The 16,570-nt window shown below is 32.9% G+C and overlaps 1 protein-coding gene across 4 annotated transcripts in view; it reads right to left on the bottom strand.

Moving 5' to 3' along the window:
- The window catches only part of DYNC2H1 (dynein cytoplasmic 2 heavy chain 1), a 402,876-nt gene that overhangs the window by 306,541 nt on the left and 79,765 nt on the right, over positions 1–16,570 (bottom strand). For all 4 annotated transcript variants that reach the window (XM_003923764.4, XM_003923763.4, XM_074400491.1 and 1 more), the window contains exons 41-47: positions 11,552–11,751; positions 10,114–10,378; positions 8,693–8,900; positions 6,078–6,207; positions 2,850–3,005; positions 1,406–1,665; positions 318–564 (exon numbers count right to left, since the gene is read on the bottom strand). In XM_003923764.4, coding sequence (XP_003923813.1) covers positions 318–564; positions 1,406–1,665; positions 2,850–3,005; positions 6,078–6,207; positions 8,693–8,900; positions 10,114–10,378; positions 11,552–11,751 — 1,466 coding nt within the window. The remainder of the gene's footprint in view (positions 1–317; positions 565–1,405; positions 1,666–2,849; positions 3,006–6,077; positions 6,208–8,692; positions 8,901–10,113; positions 10,379–11,551; positions 11,752–16,570) is intronic.

The following is a 16,570-nucleotide window of genomic DNA, read 5'->3' as shown; positions in this document are numbered from 1 at the left end:
AGTTTCTCCAACTACACCACCACGTCCAGCTTTTGTTTTCCTCCTTCTTGTTGTATGAATAAAAGACAAGTAATAGATACAGAGTGAAGACTGTTTCTATTCTCCCTGTCATATATCATCTTGATATAATACTAACTTCTAAAGAAAGGAAAATCACAGAAGAACTGGAAAAAAACTGAAATATTTCACGAGTTTAATTTCCACGACAAATGCTACATAAAACTGGCCCCAAAGGAAGAATGCATATTTTCTAAGAAAAGTTAATTAAATTAAATTGTTTCCAATTAGATTAAAACACTTCAAGGGATTTGCCTTACCTGTTGTAGGAAAGCTACCAAAGTACTTGTCCCCCATTTATCAAGTTTGGGTAAGTTGATATCTTTTAAGTACAGAACAAGTCTTTCACAGTCTTTTGGTCTGTATACGCGACCAGTATTAGTACTGATTACCATGCAAGTCTGGCTCAGTTTCTGCAGCAGATGGCGAGAAGTGGTTTGTGCACTACAATGAACTGTAGCAATCTGAGTAGACCGGAGTTGTGAAAATGCATACCTGAGCAGCATCCTATGAAAAATGCAAGACATCTGACTTTGATAAAAATGCAATCAACAAAATACATTTTATAGTCAATAAGAAATTTCTATCTCATAAACACATCAGTTTCTAAAATGTGTATGATGACAGGAAAAATGGTAAATACAGATAGGGCTTCCATATGTATCAAAGTAATTTTCTAACTTTTAGACTAGAAAAATATAAATTCATATTTTAAGGCATTGTGGGGACTGTTTTCAGTCAAAAAAAAATCAAAGTTATCAGAATTAATCTAGGTTGATATAATATATATTAAATATACCAACCGTTTGCCCACAGTTGAAGAAAGATTTTAATATTTTAAGTTTTACAAGTTTAAAAGAATTACTATAATTTTATACAATTTTTAAAATTACTACTCTCTGCTAGAAATATGAAAATAATAAACCATGGTTCCTATATTTCATGATACTATGCTCCATATGTACTAAAACTAGGCTGAATCCAACTGAATAAAAAACTATTTTTAAATAGAGAGCTAACTTCAAATTTTATATTTTATAACTAAAACAAATGGTATGTGAGTATATCTAAGGTATTCATTTTTTTTTTTTTTTTGCTGTATTTTGCAGATTCTTTTTAAGAGTATCTTCTCAGATGGCTCTTTCCAGTAGAAATCACATAATCTGGCAAAGAAAAGAACACATTCTTCCCTACAGTTATTAGTTTTACAAGTAATGAAAATAAAATGAATCTTCTATGAAAATGTAAATGCTACTTTAACCAAAAGAAACATAACAAAAGCCATTAAATCATTTGGGGATAGAAGAAATAAATCCACAATATATATCTTTGCCAATATTTTTCTTACCCTTTGCCACATCCTTCTGGTCCTACCAGAATAAAGGGCTGTTTAGTATCAGAACTTAACCATGGTTTGAAATAATCTAGACTTCGTTGCATGTCAGGAGTCTGAATGACTGGGAGAGTTAAGCCATTACTGAAATCGTCAGCAGTCAAGTTTTCTGGCTTCTTAAGCACATACGTTGCTAATCGACCTCTAGTAGAGTCATAGTAGGTGTCCATTGGTTTGTGAAAATCTGGAGGAGATTCTCGTGCCCAGTTAAAAACCTTAAGAGGAAAAAATTGTGATAAGTTTTCATATACTCCAAACTGTGTGACATTTTAAAATTCCTCCAAGTAAATGTCCCAGAAGTGAATCATCTTAGTTCCAAGAAAAGTTTATATATACTAAACCTATTTTATCATTAAAGTAACATTTTATCTCAAATATTTTTCTCTAAATGATCATTTAATTGATAAATTAAAGTATATGTAGGAGATAATGACTTGGTGGATAATTATTATATACTAAGGTATAAATATATTCAATTTTAATGGAGTTCTTATGAACATTAAATCATAAATTACAGAATGCAGAAATCCTTAAGCCCTTCATTTCTACCATATTGTGGGACTGTCCTAGTCCAGCGTCACTACCACTGCTCTCCATTCTTCCTTTTAATACTGACAACTGTTATCTATGCAGATATAAAGCAGAGTTAGCCCTTACAGGTACTCTTCAATACATTTATTCTGAACTATGACAAGAGAGTATCTATCTACTTAAAAGTAGTATATAGTATGGTACTGAGTGGTAACAATGAGAAGCACCTAGGAATAGAAGCAATAGGACAGCCATGGAAAGGGAAACGGAATAGAGAAACCAGTGAATGACACTATCAGAGAAGCAGCAAAATGAGAAAAAAGGCTGAAACATAATGTTAGATCCAACCTAAAGGAAGAGATGTCCAATAATTTCAGTAAAGGCCAATAGGAAAAGAATTTCTTATTATTTAGAATTCAGCTTTATAAACAACTTGACTATAATACAATGTAAACATATATGAAAGAAAAGATTTATTAATAATTAATTCATCCTAGCATTCCTAATTCCTAAAAGTGCTCTTGTTGAAAGGATGATAAAAACTAAACTATTCTAAGGTTTTATATGAATAATAATTAATATAGATAAGTAGGCTCAAAAATGTCTAACTTAAAAAAGATATGATCCAAACTTTAGCTTATTAAAACATTATTTTATAAAATGTTAAGAATAGCATCAAACAGCATAAAACAACTCAAAGAAGAATATACATATATACACACACACATAAATACATTATTACTCAACTGAATACATTTCAAATTTTAAAAGTTCCCTATCTTATAGTTACAAATTATTGTATTTTTGCAGTTAAGAGTTAATGAGAAGTTAAACTTTTGACTAAATATAGGCTTTAAATATGCATTACCTCTTTGGTAAATTCCAGACGTGATTTCATATTCAGATTTCCACCAAGTCCCCTTATGAGATTAATAATAAATTGGTCATGATCTCTGCAACCATGCAGATGTGACAAACCATTCATCACAGTCCCAACCAAACTTGTTTCTACCACATAGTCATTCTGTAGATTAAAATCCATGATACAAACAGACAAAAGGCAAATATTAACCAGTAGACTGATGTTCACATATCTTTTGAAGAACCATTTTTAAATTCACTCATCTATTCAAACTTTAGAAAGTCTGGATTTCATTCAGTTTTTATATATACTTTGAAAATAAAAAGTAATCATGAAAATACAATTGTATATTTCTAGCTATCGGTGCTACCATTCTCAAATAGATACATGGTTTATTTACTTCCTAAAACTGAAGAATATAAGAGAAAAGGTAAGTTAGTGAGCATTTTTCCAAAAAGAATAGATGTTCATTTCTTCTTCCTGAAAAGAAAACAAGAAGCAAGAGCTAGATTGATGGTACTAGAAAAGAAAGGTTAGAAAAAGAAGGCATAAATGAAAAACCATTTGGAGCTTTCTCTGTAAGAAGAATTTTTAAATGAAACTTCTGGACATTAGTGCTGTGTAAATGGTTTGATCAGTAAGCCCTCTGAGGCTCCTGGTAAGTGCAAGAGAGTTAAGTTAAAAATGGCTCTCAGTCTTTCCATAAATAGTTACTGAGAACCAATTATGCATTAGGATCTGTATGTGATGTTAGGTTTGTTTTGTTTTGTTTTGTTTAAAGCTGGAATAAACAGAGTCCCTGTCTTCATGGAGCTCAAGCATAGTAGAGGAAATGGTTAACATTTTGTTGTAAGAGCTACAGGGCAACAGTACAGAATGTTGTGGGAAACAGTAACTCAGATTGAGGGCTCACGGCTGCTTTAAAAAAAAGGTGACATTTAAGCTAAGACTGAAGGATGAGATCCATCTGCTTAGGCAGAGAATATAGCACATGCAAAGGAAAATTTAGTACGGTAAAGGAATTAAAAGAAGTTATGACTAAGTAAGCAATGAAACAGTGTTTTAAAACAGAGAAACAGGCAAGGGCCAGAGTGCAGAATTTGTCAGACATGATGAGTACAAACTTTATTTTCCTTGTCTTTAACATGTTTTTTCTAATAGAGTAAAATGACTCAGTTTACATTTTAAAAAGATTGCTCTGCTTAAAAAAAATAAATATTTTTGGAAGAAAGAAGAAATGGGAGGAAGAGCAGGAAGAAAGGAGAAGAAAAAAAGAAATCTAGATAGACTCATGCTAAGAGTTCCAGATTTTAAAGGTGAGATAAAGGAAATGTACATATTTTCTTATTTTCTAAATTCATACAAGAAAGCAAAGTTTTATCCCATAGTCTGAGGAAGAGAAAAAAGAAGAAAGCAAAGTTCTAGTTATAAATACAATTTCAGCATTTGACTAGAGAATTCATTGTGGTATATCCCAGAACCTGTGCGTGGTGAACAAAATACAGAATAAAAAGAAAAGAACACTTAACTCATTAAATAAAACAAACAAACAAGGGTGTAACTGCAAAACATAAACCCTTTTTTTCCTAACTGAATCTTCAGTATTCACTATATTGTTTAATAATCTTATCCTGTCATCATTTCTAGTCACAAACCCCTATATATACATAAATATCTTCCATCTAATATGATACTCCTTATTCTAACATTCACACAACTATGAACAGATTACCTCAAAGTATCTGCACTGGAAAACCTTGTTAGGCTCTGAATGTTTTCTATTAATGAAATAACATATCTACTGAGAAGGTGTCACAATGTAGGCATCAGGTATATAATGAAGCACAATACTATCATTCATTTGCTATCTCTTAATATCATAGTTGGTTCTGGAGACACATTGAAGAGTATGATAGGCTTGGTCCTTGCCTTCAAGGTGCTTATAGTTTAATGCAAACAGACAATCATAATACAGTTGGTAGACACTGCATGGTGCCACAGAAGCACAAAGGAGGAGACAGCCCTGGTCAGACTAGGAGCCAATAGGAATGTTTCCTTTCCTAGGCCTCCAGGAAAACCTACCTCATTTGCATCACTTCCTCACAATTCCCTATTCGTCCATTTTTCATTCTGACAAAGTCAGAAAAGAAAAAGGTTGAGAAAAATAAAACAAATCTTCATTTCTCTATGTCTTGTTCAATCCCAAAGTATTGACCTCTAAATAATGTTCAGATTAACAAATACTTTCAAAAACATTCACTGCTATTTATATCCTCTTTTTGTATATGTTTTCATTTTTCATAAAAGCAATGACATAAACATGTAGAATATCTAAATGCCCTCCATGGTCTTCTTTGCATGCTAAACTTTTTTCTCCTTCCAAATTCAAAATCAAATGTAATCTCCTTTTAAACCTCTTCTAAATGACAGACAGCAATATTCTCTTCATCCTGCTGAATTGTGATTATCTGTTTGCATGTCATATTCCTCCATTAGATATACCCTTCTCAAGAAAAGAAATTATCCTGTTAATCTTTACCTCTCAAAGTCTCTCTTGTATTATGCTTCATATATATTAGATATTCAACATTTTTGTTAAATATACACAAATGTTTTCATCATTATAGTAAACAACTCACCATCCTTTTCTACTTTAGTGTAAACTTCATATTGTTTTTTTAACCTTATATATATCATATATACGATATAAAGCAGAGTTCGTCCTCAATGCTACTCTTCAATACATTTATTCAGAACTTTGACAAGAGAGTATCTGCTTAAAACCAGAATATAGAATGGCACTGAGTGGTAACAATGAGAAGCATCTGGCAACATGTACATGATATATGTATATATTGATATATATATGTGCATACATAATGGATATGTAAACACCTATACATTATATAAACATATGATATATATATAGGTATTTATTGGCATATTAGTAAAATGTGACAGCAAGATGGTTTTTACTAGTAAAAATTAGAGAGACACTATAATAATCAAGATTTTTAGGTAAGCAGTGTGAAGTATTATAAATGAAAGATGTAAAATGTTTTAAGACTAACACAATAAACAGTTATGCTAAGAGATATAGAGGAGCAGTGGTGACAACATCGATCCCTCACCTCATCCCCACATTCTAGCAGAGCTCTACCACAAGAAAAACAAGCATCACTCTTAATCATACTTCTCACCTCAATTAATTGTGAAACATTATGGTTAATTTACCTGCTTTAGAACCCACTGTAAAGCCTTTTCAAAATAATCTCCAATCCAATTTTCAAGATTATTTCTATGTTTGGCAGATTGATTCCTCAACCAAGATTTTATCAGAGAATTAAGATCTGTCTCTTCATCACTGAAACAGATTAGACCAATAAGAAATTATTTATGAAGAAACTACCAATTTACTTTAAAATAAATTTCTGCTCCAATAAACATTATTCTACACATATATTTTATCTGCTAGCATACAAAAGGTGGCTTTAGTTACTTTACTATTTGTATATGTGAATAATACAGTTACATTTGTGATGTGTATACACACACATACATATATATATACACACACACACACATGCATATAGGTATACATACACATACATGTTATTTTCTACAAAATAAAACAAATTTCATCCATTTTATTATAAATATAAACTAACCAAGAATTATATATCTACACAACCTACTCTTCATAGGCTCTACGTAGCCTAAAGTGGCCTAAAGCATTCCTACTCAGAGTGGTCTGTTTGTTAGAAATGTAAAATTCCAAATCCCTCTCGAGACACGCTAAAGCAAAAATCTTCATTTTAATAAGATCCCTTGATGATTCAAATGCATATTAGAGTTTAAAACACACTGATCTAAAATGTAATACAGATCTTTAAAATTATTTTTTCTCTAAGCCATAAAAATCCAACTATCTAAATTCCCATGCCACTATTAAAATTTAAAGATCTTCCTAAAGTAAATTTTTTAGCAAAGCACATAATTATCTGGGTACAATCCAATTATTTCACCAAAATCCAACTGGTGAAATAACAGAGATTCACATCTTACTCAATATTATACCTTACATAATTATTTAAAATTACAGTAAAAACAGTTCATATTCGTTATTTTAGAATTGACAAGAGCTCATAATTTTTGGCATTTTTTCCTATCTTCTACCATTGTTTCATAACAAATTAATAAATAACACTGATGCCTTGAATCTCTGCTCTCACAGTTTCTATGCAGTCTAATATGAAAAAACTAATTGAAACATCAAAGAGGCTAATAATTAAATAAAATTAGATTAGCCCAAAATAGGCCAACCAAAGATGCTAAGCGCCTTCAAAAAAAGAATTTCTTACCAATGGTGTTTTCTGAATGCCTATTAGACTACAAGTCTATGTTTATCCAACACAACCCTGCTTCATACCAGTTGTCCCAGCATCATTAATAATAACATTTATTTCAGTAGCAAAATGTCCATAGTTGGCCTATCACATAGCAAGTGCTCAACAAATATCTGCTAAGAGAATAAATGAAACCTAAAACTAAGATATAAGCTGAACACATAGCAACAAAAAAAGTTAACATATATCTGTATTTTACATGAAATCATATTCACTATGCCTTTCACAATATCTGATTCACCAACAATTTTCAAGTCCTCTACAGCAATATGTGGTCTCTTTTTCTGCTAACTATGTATAGTATTCTACTTAATGCTTAGTTCACTTATATTTCATCTTGTGTAAATGTCGGTTTATTTTGCCTCCTCTACGTGAAACTATTTTCCAAAAAGGTGAGCTCGCTATAAACATTGGTGTTACTCCTTTCTAGCTCTCTCTTTCCCAAGGTGCATAACTTAATATCATATATACGATAGTTAACAAATACTTTAAAAACTTACTCTATTTTTCTCACAAGATTATAAGAACAGTTTAAAAATATGATAAATTGTAAGTGAATCCTGCTATGAAAACTATAAACCCAAAATTATATTATCCTTTAATAACACCTCAAAATATCAATTGAAGTTTCTGGCTAATTTAAAGTAAATGTTTCCTACAATACTATCAAAGAAGTAAGCAACTAAATAATTTCAAAACATGATTTGAACCAACTTTATTATATTGTCATGTGTCATACAACACCTAAAGTGACTTTAAATGGTTCTAAAAAAATAAAATGTTATACAGGATGATAACTAACAAATTGAAAAAGTAAAATAAAACTTTCTTACATATGCCAAAATATTACTAATTTTCAAAAATAAAATTGGATCAAATGTCCATGCTCTGGTATTAGACTATTTTAGATGATATATAAAATTGGCTTATTGCTCATTTTCAGTCTTCAAGCCTCTTCGAAATATACTGAAGAAGAAAAAAAAGAATTAAGTAAAGATATTTTCAATTTTTAAAATGAAAAGACTGGACCATAGGACCTATTAAACCTGGGTTAGCCCTAAAATTCTATGAATCTAAAATTCTGTAATTAAAATATTGCTACTCAGCTTTAAATTATTAGCCTCTAGCTCATAATTAATATGTTCACTTCTCTGAACTCAATCACAATAATTCACAATAAAGAGAACAAATTTTCTTGCTGTTTCATTTAAACAAATAAAAATAATAATTTCATAACTGTGATATAACTAAAACTGCTAAAATAATTCAATTTTGTAATAAAACAGGAACTCTCTGAATTAATTAAAACTTAAAAAAGAAGTTAATCATAAATAGGAAAAATATTTCTTCATTATTCATACTACATTTCTTTACTTAACATGAAGCCAGGATAATAAAAGAATAATATGCTAATGTAATATGTATAAATAATCTATGACTTACCTAAGAAAGATCATTCCCATTCTAGATATTGTGGCTGGTGAGGCACAACTTAAATCATGAGTTTCAAATACAAAGTTAACATTTGGGCCAAACTGAATTCTTTCTCCACTGGGCATAGTGAGTAGTCGATTATCATCCAGAACAGAATTTAGAGATTCTATCCATTCAGGGTCAATATCACCATCACAGATTATCCATGAGCTGACGTCTATTTTCAAATCAAAACAGTGGAGATAAAATAAAAATACATGCAGTGATAACAATTAAAAATAAGGACTAAACCAATTCTTAATTTTCATATCAATTTGTACCACAAATATGCTAGAAAACCCATGGGAAACACAGGCTCAGCTGGGCAAAGACTCTGATATATATCATGTAATAATGCTTTATCTATAAACACACAAAATAGGTAATTTCACTAAAAAAAAAAAAAAAAAAAAAAAAAGACTCAGGTATTTCTATTCCCACAAGATATTCTTTAGAAATTTATCTTCTATTATGTCATGAGAACATACAAATGCTTGCTATGTAGTATATCTTTTAGAAAATACAGAAAATCCAATTTCCAGTGCCCTGCATGAGAAATAAAAAATTCACCACGTCAAATTTTCTTGACATATAAAAAGGTTACCTCAAAGGGGGAAAAGTAGTGACCAACTGTATACACAGTCTTTCCAGGATAAAACCTTTTCTATCCATCTTTCCTAAAATGGGAATGGTTAATATTGTACTTGGACCTTTGAAACAATTCAAGGAGGAAAATTTCACCAATAAAACTGTGAGAAATACATGAAGGTAATAACTGGCCTTTACTTAATGTGACATTATATAGAAAAAGAAAAGGCTACATTGAAAATCCCTTCCAATGCTTTCACTTACTGTCTTAGAAAAATAATTATTAATTAAATTATGACCTGATAAAAAGTAGGGAGTCTCCTCTGACTCTGGCCAAAAATTTTCTTAAAAAACCAAGTCAACAAATTTAGACCAGGAAGTGTGCAGTTTTACCACTTAAATTTTCAAAAGTATTCCAAATACTTTCTTCAAATTAATAAGTTAATACTGTGCATATACAACAATTTTAACCCCAAATAAAAATCTGTCATCTTGCTTATTTCTGAGGCATTATAATATCAACTCAGTAAATATTTTTATTCATTCAGTAAATTAATCTAATTGTGAATTACATTCAAGCAACTTACTCTAAGTTTCTATTATATTAAAAATACTCATAGAGTTTGACTGAAAATGATAGCATGTCTTGGCCCCTTCCAAAGTAAAATATCAAATGTATATCATTACAACTTTATTATGACTTTATGGTCATAGATAAGCTTGATAAAGACAGTGTTACAGACAAATTCTATCATCCTCTAAGAATTAGTAAGTAAAGCAAAGAAGTATACAAAGAGACTAACCTTGAGGTTCCCGAACCACTTGACGAGCACTATTTGTCAAAACACCATCAGACCATTCTCTTGTGTCCATGTCAATATGGCCTAATAATTGATATCGAGGCATAGCTTTGGGATTCATAGTGTACTGTTTCACTACATTGCCAATTTTACAAAGTGCTGCCCTTAACATTCTCCAAAGGGTTGATTTTCCAGCACCACTTGGACCAACAATAACAACTCCCATCCTCTGGCATAACTGTTCATACAATTCTAAAGCCTTTTTGATCTAGTAGGAAAGAAATATGTTCACATATGATTTATAATATTCAATCATACTTAGTTCTACTTTTATTCTATAACAGCTGTTCTAACATGTAAATTAAGCCTTTGATTTCTTGAGTGGAATATACAGCCTAAAATGTAATAGAATACCTAAATAAATTTGAACATATTTACAATATAATCTTTCAATACTTCAATTTGATTTATTTAAAAGAAACAAAGTTGCTTTCCAAGTTTTTGACATTACAAACAAGGTGTTCATTACCTTCTCTACTAATTCACTCATTCAAATATACTGTATTCATTATTTTATTCACTTATTCATTCATTCATTCTTGTCTCCAAAACTGAAGGCAAAGTGCTAATTTTGAAGAATTATTTGCACTGCATAAAGAGACCCATTTAAAAAAAAATCCTAAGAAATTATCAAAGTGAAACTAAATCACATATATAATCAATATATATTATATATCATATATTAATATATATAACATATATGATTATAGCATATATAATCATATATATAATAAATGTATATGTATGATGAATCCATTACACACTAGGTACTCTAACAGTCACTAGGAATAAAATGGTGAGCAAAAATATTCACGGATAGCCAGGTGCAGTCGCTCACATCTGTAATCCCAGCACTTTGGGAGGCCAAGGTGGGCAGATCACCTGATGTCAGGAGTTGAAGACCAGCCTGGCCAACATGGGGAAACCCCATCTCTACTAAAAATATAAAAATTATCCAAGTGTGGTAGTGTGTGCCTGTAATGTTTGCTACTCAGGAGGCTGAGGCAGGAAAATCACTTGAATCCAGGAGGCAGAGGTTGCAGTGGGCAGAGATCTTACCACTGCACTAAAGCCTGTGTGACAGAGCAAGTCTCCATCTCAAAAAAACAATGAAAATAGTCTCATGTAGATAGCTACATGGTAGAGGAGAATCAATACTAAACAAATACTAAACAATATGAAACAAGCGTATGTGATAAGAGCACAGAGCAAGAAGATGTAATCAGGACTTGATCCAGAAAGACTTCCCTGAGCAAGTGAGATTTAAGTTGAAAGATAAAAGATAAGTTGAAAGATGAAGGACAAGGATGAAGATGAAGGATAAGGAATCAATTAGGAAAATGGATCAATCTATTATAAAATATCCTTGACAGTCAGTTACCTGGTTGGGTATAATTTCATAATTGGCCTCTTCAAAGACCTGCTTTAATGCAGCACTTAGTTCATCATATTCTACTTCTTTAAAGTCAATTCCAGGAAAGACATCTTTAATCAATGCATCAAACCGGGTACAATCAGTAAAGGTAAACTTTGACATTGTATTAAGCCTCAATGCTTGTACCACAATATGACTTTCATTAGCTAGAAAAAAAAAGTTCATTTTAAAATTATTTATTATAACTTTAATGATTATAAAATGTTTTTAAATATTCCATAGCCTTGATATGCATTATTAATCATTCAATGAACCAGAATTTATAACATTTGAAGATATTATATCACATGAATTGGCAAGCTTTTTTTTTTTCCTTGTACTTTAGGTTCTGGGGTACATGTGCGGATCATGCAAGATTGTTGCATAAGTACATATGTGGCAATGTAGTTTACTGCCTCATCCCCCTATCACATATATCTGGCATTTCTCCCCATGTTATCTCTCCCCAACCTCCCCACCCCCTGTCTCTCCCCAAGCCCCCCAGAACAGACCCCAGTGTGTGCTGCTTCCCTCCCTGTGTCCATGTGTTCTCATTGTTCAACACCCGCCTATGAGTGAGAACATGGGGTGTCTGATTTTCTGTTCTTGTGTCAGTTTGCTGAGAATGATGGTTTCCAGATTTATCCATGTCCCTACAAAGGACACAAACTCATCATTTTTTATAGCTGCATAGTATTTCATGGTGTATATGTACCACATTTTCCTTGTCCAGTCTATCACTGATGGGCATTTGGGTTGGTTCCAGGTCTTTGCTATTGTAAATAGTGCCGCCACACTGATTGAACTAATTTACACTCCCACCAACAGTGTAAAAGTGTTCCTATTTCTACACATCCTCTCCAGCATCTGTTGTCTCCAGATTTTTTAATGAGCACCATTCTAACTGGCATGAGAAGGTAGCTCAATGTGGTTTTTATCTGCATTTCTCTAATGACCAGGGGTGATGAGCATTTTTCATGTTTGTTGGCATCATATATGTCCTCTTTTGAAAAATGTCTATTCATATCCTTCACCCACTTTTGAATGGGTTTGTCTTTTTCTTGTAAATCTGTTTTAGTTCTTTGCACATTCTGAATATCAGCCCTTTGTCAGATGGGTAGATTGTGAAAATGTTTTCCCATTCTGTTGGCTGCCAGTTCACTCTAATGACTGTTTCTTTTGCTGTGGAGAAGCTCTAGAGTTAAATTAGATCCCATTTGTCTATTTTGGCTTTTGTTACCAATGCTTGTGGTGTTTTAGTCATAAACTCCTTGCCTATGCCTATGTTCTGAATGATTTTGCCTAGGTTTTCTTCTAGGTATTTTATGGTGTTAGGTCTTATGTTTAGATCTTTAATCTATCTGGAGTTAATTTTAGTGTAAGGTGTCAGGAAGGGCTCCAGTTTCTGTTTTCTGCACATGGCTAGCCAGTTTTCCCAATACCATTTATTAAACAGGGAATCCTTTCCCCATTGCTTGAATTTGTCAGGTTTGTCAAAGATCAGATGGTTGTAGATGGGTAGCATTGCCTCCAAGGCCTCTGTTCTGTTCCATTGGTCTATATCTCTGTTTTGGTACCAGTACCATGCTGTTTTGATTACTGTAGTCTTGTAGTATAGTTTGAAGTCAGGCGGCATGATACCTCCAGCTTTGTTCTTTTTGCATAGGATTGTCGTGGCTATGCAGACTCTCTTTTAGTTCCATATGAAGTTTAAGGTGGTTTTTTCTAGTTCTGTGAAGAGGGTCATTGGTAGCTTCATAGGGATAGTGTTGAATCTATAGATTACTTTGGGCAGTATGGCCATTTTCACCGTATTGATTCTTCCTAACCATGAGCATGGAATGTTTTTCTATCTGTTTGTGTTCTCTCTTATTTCGTTGAACAGTGGTTTGTAGTTCTCCTTGAAAAGGTCCTTTACATCTTTTGTTAGTTGTATTCCTCGGTATTTTACTCTCTTTGTAGCAATTGTGAACGGCAGTTCGCTCTTGATTTGGCTCTCTTTAAGTCTGTTATTGGTGTATAGGAATACTTGTGATTTCTGCACATCGATTTTGTATCCTGAGACTTTGCTGAAGTTGCTTATCAGTTAGAGAAGATTTTGGGCTGAGATGATGTGGTCTTCTAAATATACAATCATGTCATCTGCAAATAGAGACAATTTGACTTCCCCCTTTCCTAACTGAATATGCTTTGTTTCTTTCTTTTTTTTTTTTTTTTTTGCCTGCTTGCTCTGGCTAGAACTTCCAATATTATATTGAATAGGAGTGGTCAAAGAGGGCATCCTTGTCTAGTGCCAGATTTCAAAGGGAATGTTTCCAGTTTTTGCCTATTCAGTATGATATTGGCTGTGGGTTTGTTGTAAATAGCTTTTATTATTTTGAGATACGTTCCACTGATACCTAGTTTATTGAGGGTTTTTAGCATAAATACTGTTGAATTTTGTTGAAGGCCTTCTCTGTATCTATTGAGATAACCATGTGGTTTGTGTGTTTGCTTCTGTTTATGAGGTGAATTACATTTATAGACTTGTGCATGTTGAACCAGCCTTGAATCCCCGGGATGAAGCCTACTTGATTGTGATGAATAAGCCTTTTGATGTGCTGTTGTAATTGGTTTGCTAGTATTTTATTGAAGATCTTTGTATCTATGATCATCATGTATACTGGCCAGAAGTTTTCTTTTTTTGTTGAGTCCCTGCTAGGTTTTGGTATCAGGATGATGTTGGTCTCATAAAATGGTTTGGGAAGAATTCCCTCCTTTTGCATTGTTTGGAATAGTTTCAGAAGGAATGGTACCAACTCCTCTTTGTATGTCTTGTAGAATTTGGCTGTGAACCCGTTTGGACCTGGGCTTTTTTTGGTTGGTAGGCTATTAATTGCTGCCCAACTTAAGCCTTTGTTATTGGTCTATTCAGGGTTTAGACTTCTTCCTGGTTTAGTCTTAGGAGAGTGCAAATGTCCAGGAATTTATCGATTTCTTCCAGGTTTACTGGTTTATCTGCATAGAGTTGTTTGCCGTGATCTCTGATGGTAGTGTATATTTCTGTGGAATCACTGGTGATATATCTTTATCATTTTTTATTGCATCTATTTGATTCTTCTCTCTTCTATTTTTTATTAGTATGGCTAGCGGTCTATTTTGTTGATCTTTTCAAAAAACCAGCTCCTGGATTTATTGATTTTTTTGGAAGGGTTTTTTGTGTCTCTATCTCCTTCAGTTCTGCTCTGATCTTAGTTATTTCTTGTCTTCTGCTAGCTTTTGATTTTTTTTTTTATCTTGCTCCTATAGTTCTTTCAATTTCAACAGTAGTGTGCCGATTTTAGATCTTCCCTCGCTTCTCATGTGGACATTTATTGCTATAAATTGCCCTCTAGACACTGCTTTGAATGTGTCCCAGAGATTCTGGTATGTTGTGTCTTCAACATCTTTATTTCTGCCTTCATTTCATTGTTTTACCAGTCAACATTCAGGAGCCAGCTGTTCAGTTTCCATGAAGTTGTGCAGTTCTGAGTGAGTTTCTTAATCCTGAGGTCTAATTTGATTGCACTGTGGCCTGACAGACTGTTATGATTTCTGTCCTTTTGCATTTGCTGAGGAGTGATTTACTTCCAATTATGTGGTCAATTTTAGAGTTGGTACAATGGGGTGCCGAGAAGAATGTATATTCTGTGGCTTTGGGGTGGAGAGTTCTGTAGATGTCTATTAGGTCCACTTGGTCCAGATCTGAGCTCAAGTCCTGGATATCCTTGTTAATTTTCTGTCTTGTTGATCTGTCTAATATTGACAGTGGAGTGTTAAAGTCTCCCACTATTATTGTGTGCCAGTCTAAGTCTCTTTGCAGGTTGTTAGGAACTTGCTTTATATCTGGGTGCTCCTGTATTGGGTGTGTATATATGTAGGATCATTAGCTCTTCTTGTTGCATTGATCCTTTTACCATTATGTAATGCCCTTCTTTGTCTCCTTGATCTTTGTTGGTTTATAGTTCATTTTATCAGAGACCAGGATTGCAAATCCTGCTTTTTTTTTGCTCTTCATTTGCTTGGTAAATCTTCCTCTATCCCTTTACGTTGAGCCTATGTGTGTCCTTTCATGTGAGATGTGTTTCCTGAATACAGCACACCAATGGTGTTTGACTTTTTATCCAATTTGCCAGACTGTTTCTTTTGATTGGGGCGTTTGGCCATTTATGTTTAAGGTTAATATTGTTATGTGTGAATTTGGTCCTACCATTTTGATGCTGGCTGGTTGTTTTGCCCATTAGTTGATGCAGTTTCTTTATTGTGTTGATGGTCTTTACCATTTGGTACATTTTTGGAGTGGCTGGTTCTGGTTATTCCTTTCCATGTTTAATGCCTCTTTTAGAAGCTCTTGTAAGGCAGGCCTGGTGGTAACAAAAATCTCTTAGCAATTGCTTGTTAATAAAGGATTTTATTTCTCCTTCACTTATGAAGTTATATGTTGAAAGTTCTTTTCTTTAAGGATGTTGAATATTGACCCCCACTCTCTTCTGGCTTGTAGGGTTTCTAATGAGAGATCCGGGCAAGCTTTCTTTAGTATCTTTTGACTGCTAAAAAGTAAATATTACTAAGTACAGTTATGAACTCTTTTCCATAGACTCGAATCACAGGGTCCCAAGACTTTAAATAATAATTAAAATCATTATTACTTATATTTGCTTAGTGCTTCACCTTTTATATAAAGTAGGTTAAACACTATTACTATTATTATTCCAATATTATACATGAGAATGTTAAGCCTCTGAAGGCTTAAGTGACTTTCTCAGAAGGCACAGCAGTATTACAGCTGGGATTCAATTCTAGATAAACTAATTCTAAATTCAGGTACCTCTCCAAATATACCAATATCATCTCAGAGTTTATGTACTAAGATAAACAACTAACAAACTGAGCAACAATTTTTGATCAGCCTTGTTCATACTTGGTTCACAAACCCATTCTTAAGTCAAATGCAAATACTGATATCAC

The sequence above is a fragment of the Saimiri boliviensis genome, chromosome 6 (genome assembly GCF_048565385.1).
Source record: "Saimiri boliviensis isolate mSaiBol1 chromosome 6, mSaiBol1.pri, whole genome shotgun sequence".
Classification (NCBI taxonomy): Eukaryota; Metazoa; Chordata; class Mammalia; order Primates; family Cebidae; genus Saimiri; species Saimiri boliviensis.
Note: the sequence above shows the minus strand (reverse complement) of the source record. Positions and strands in the feature narration are given on the sequence as shown.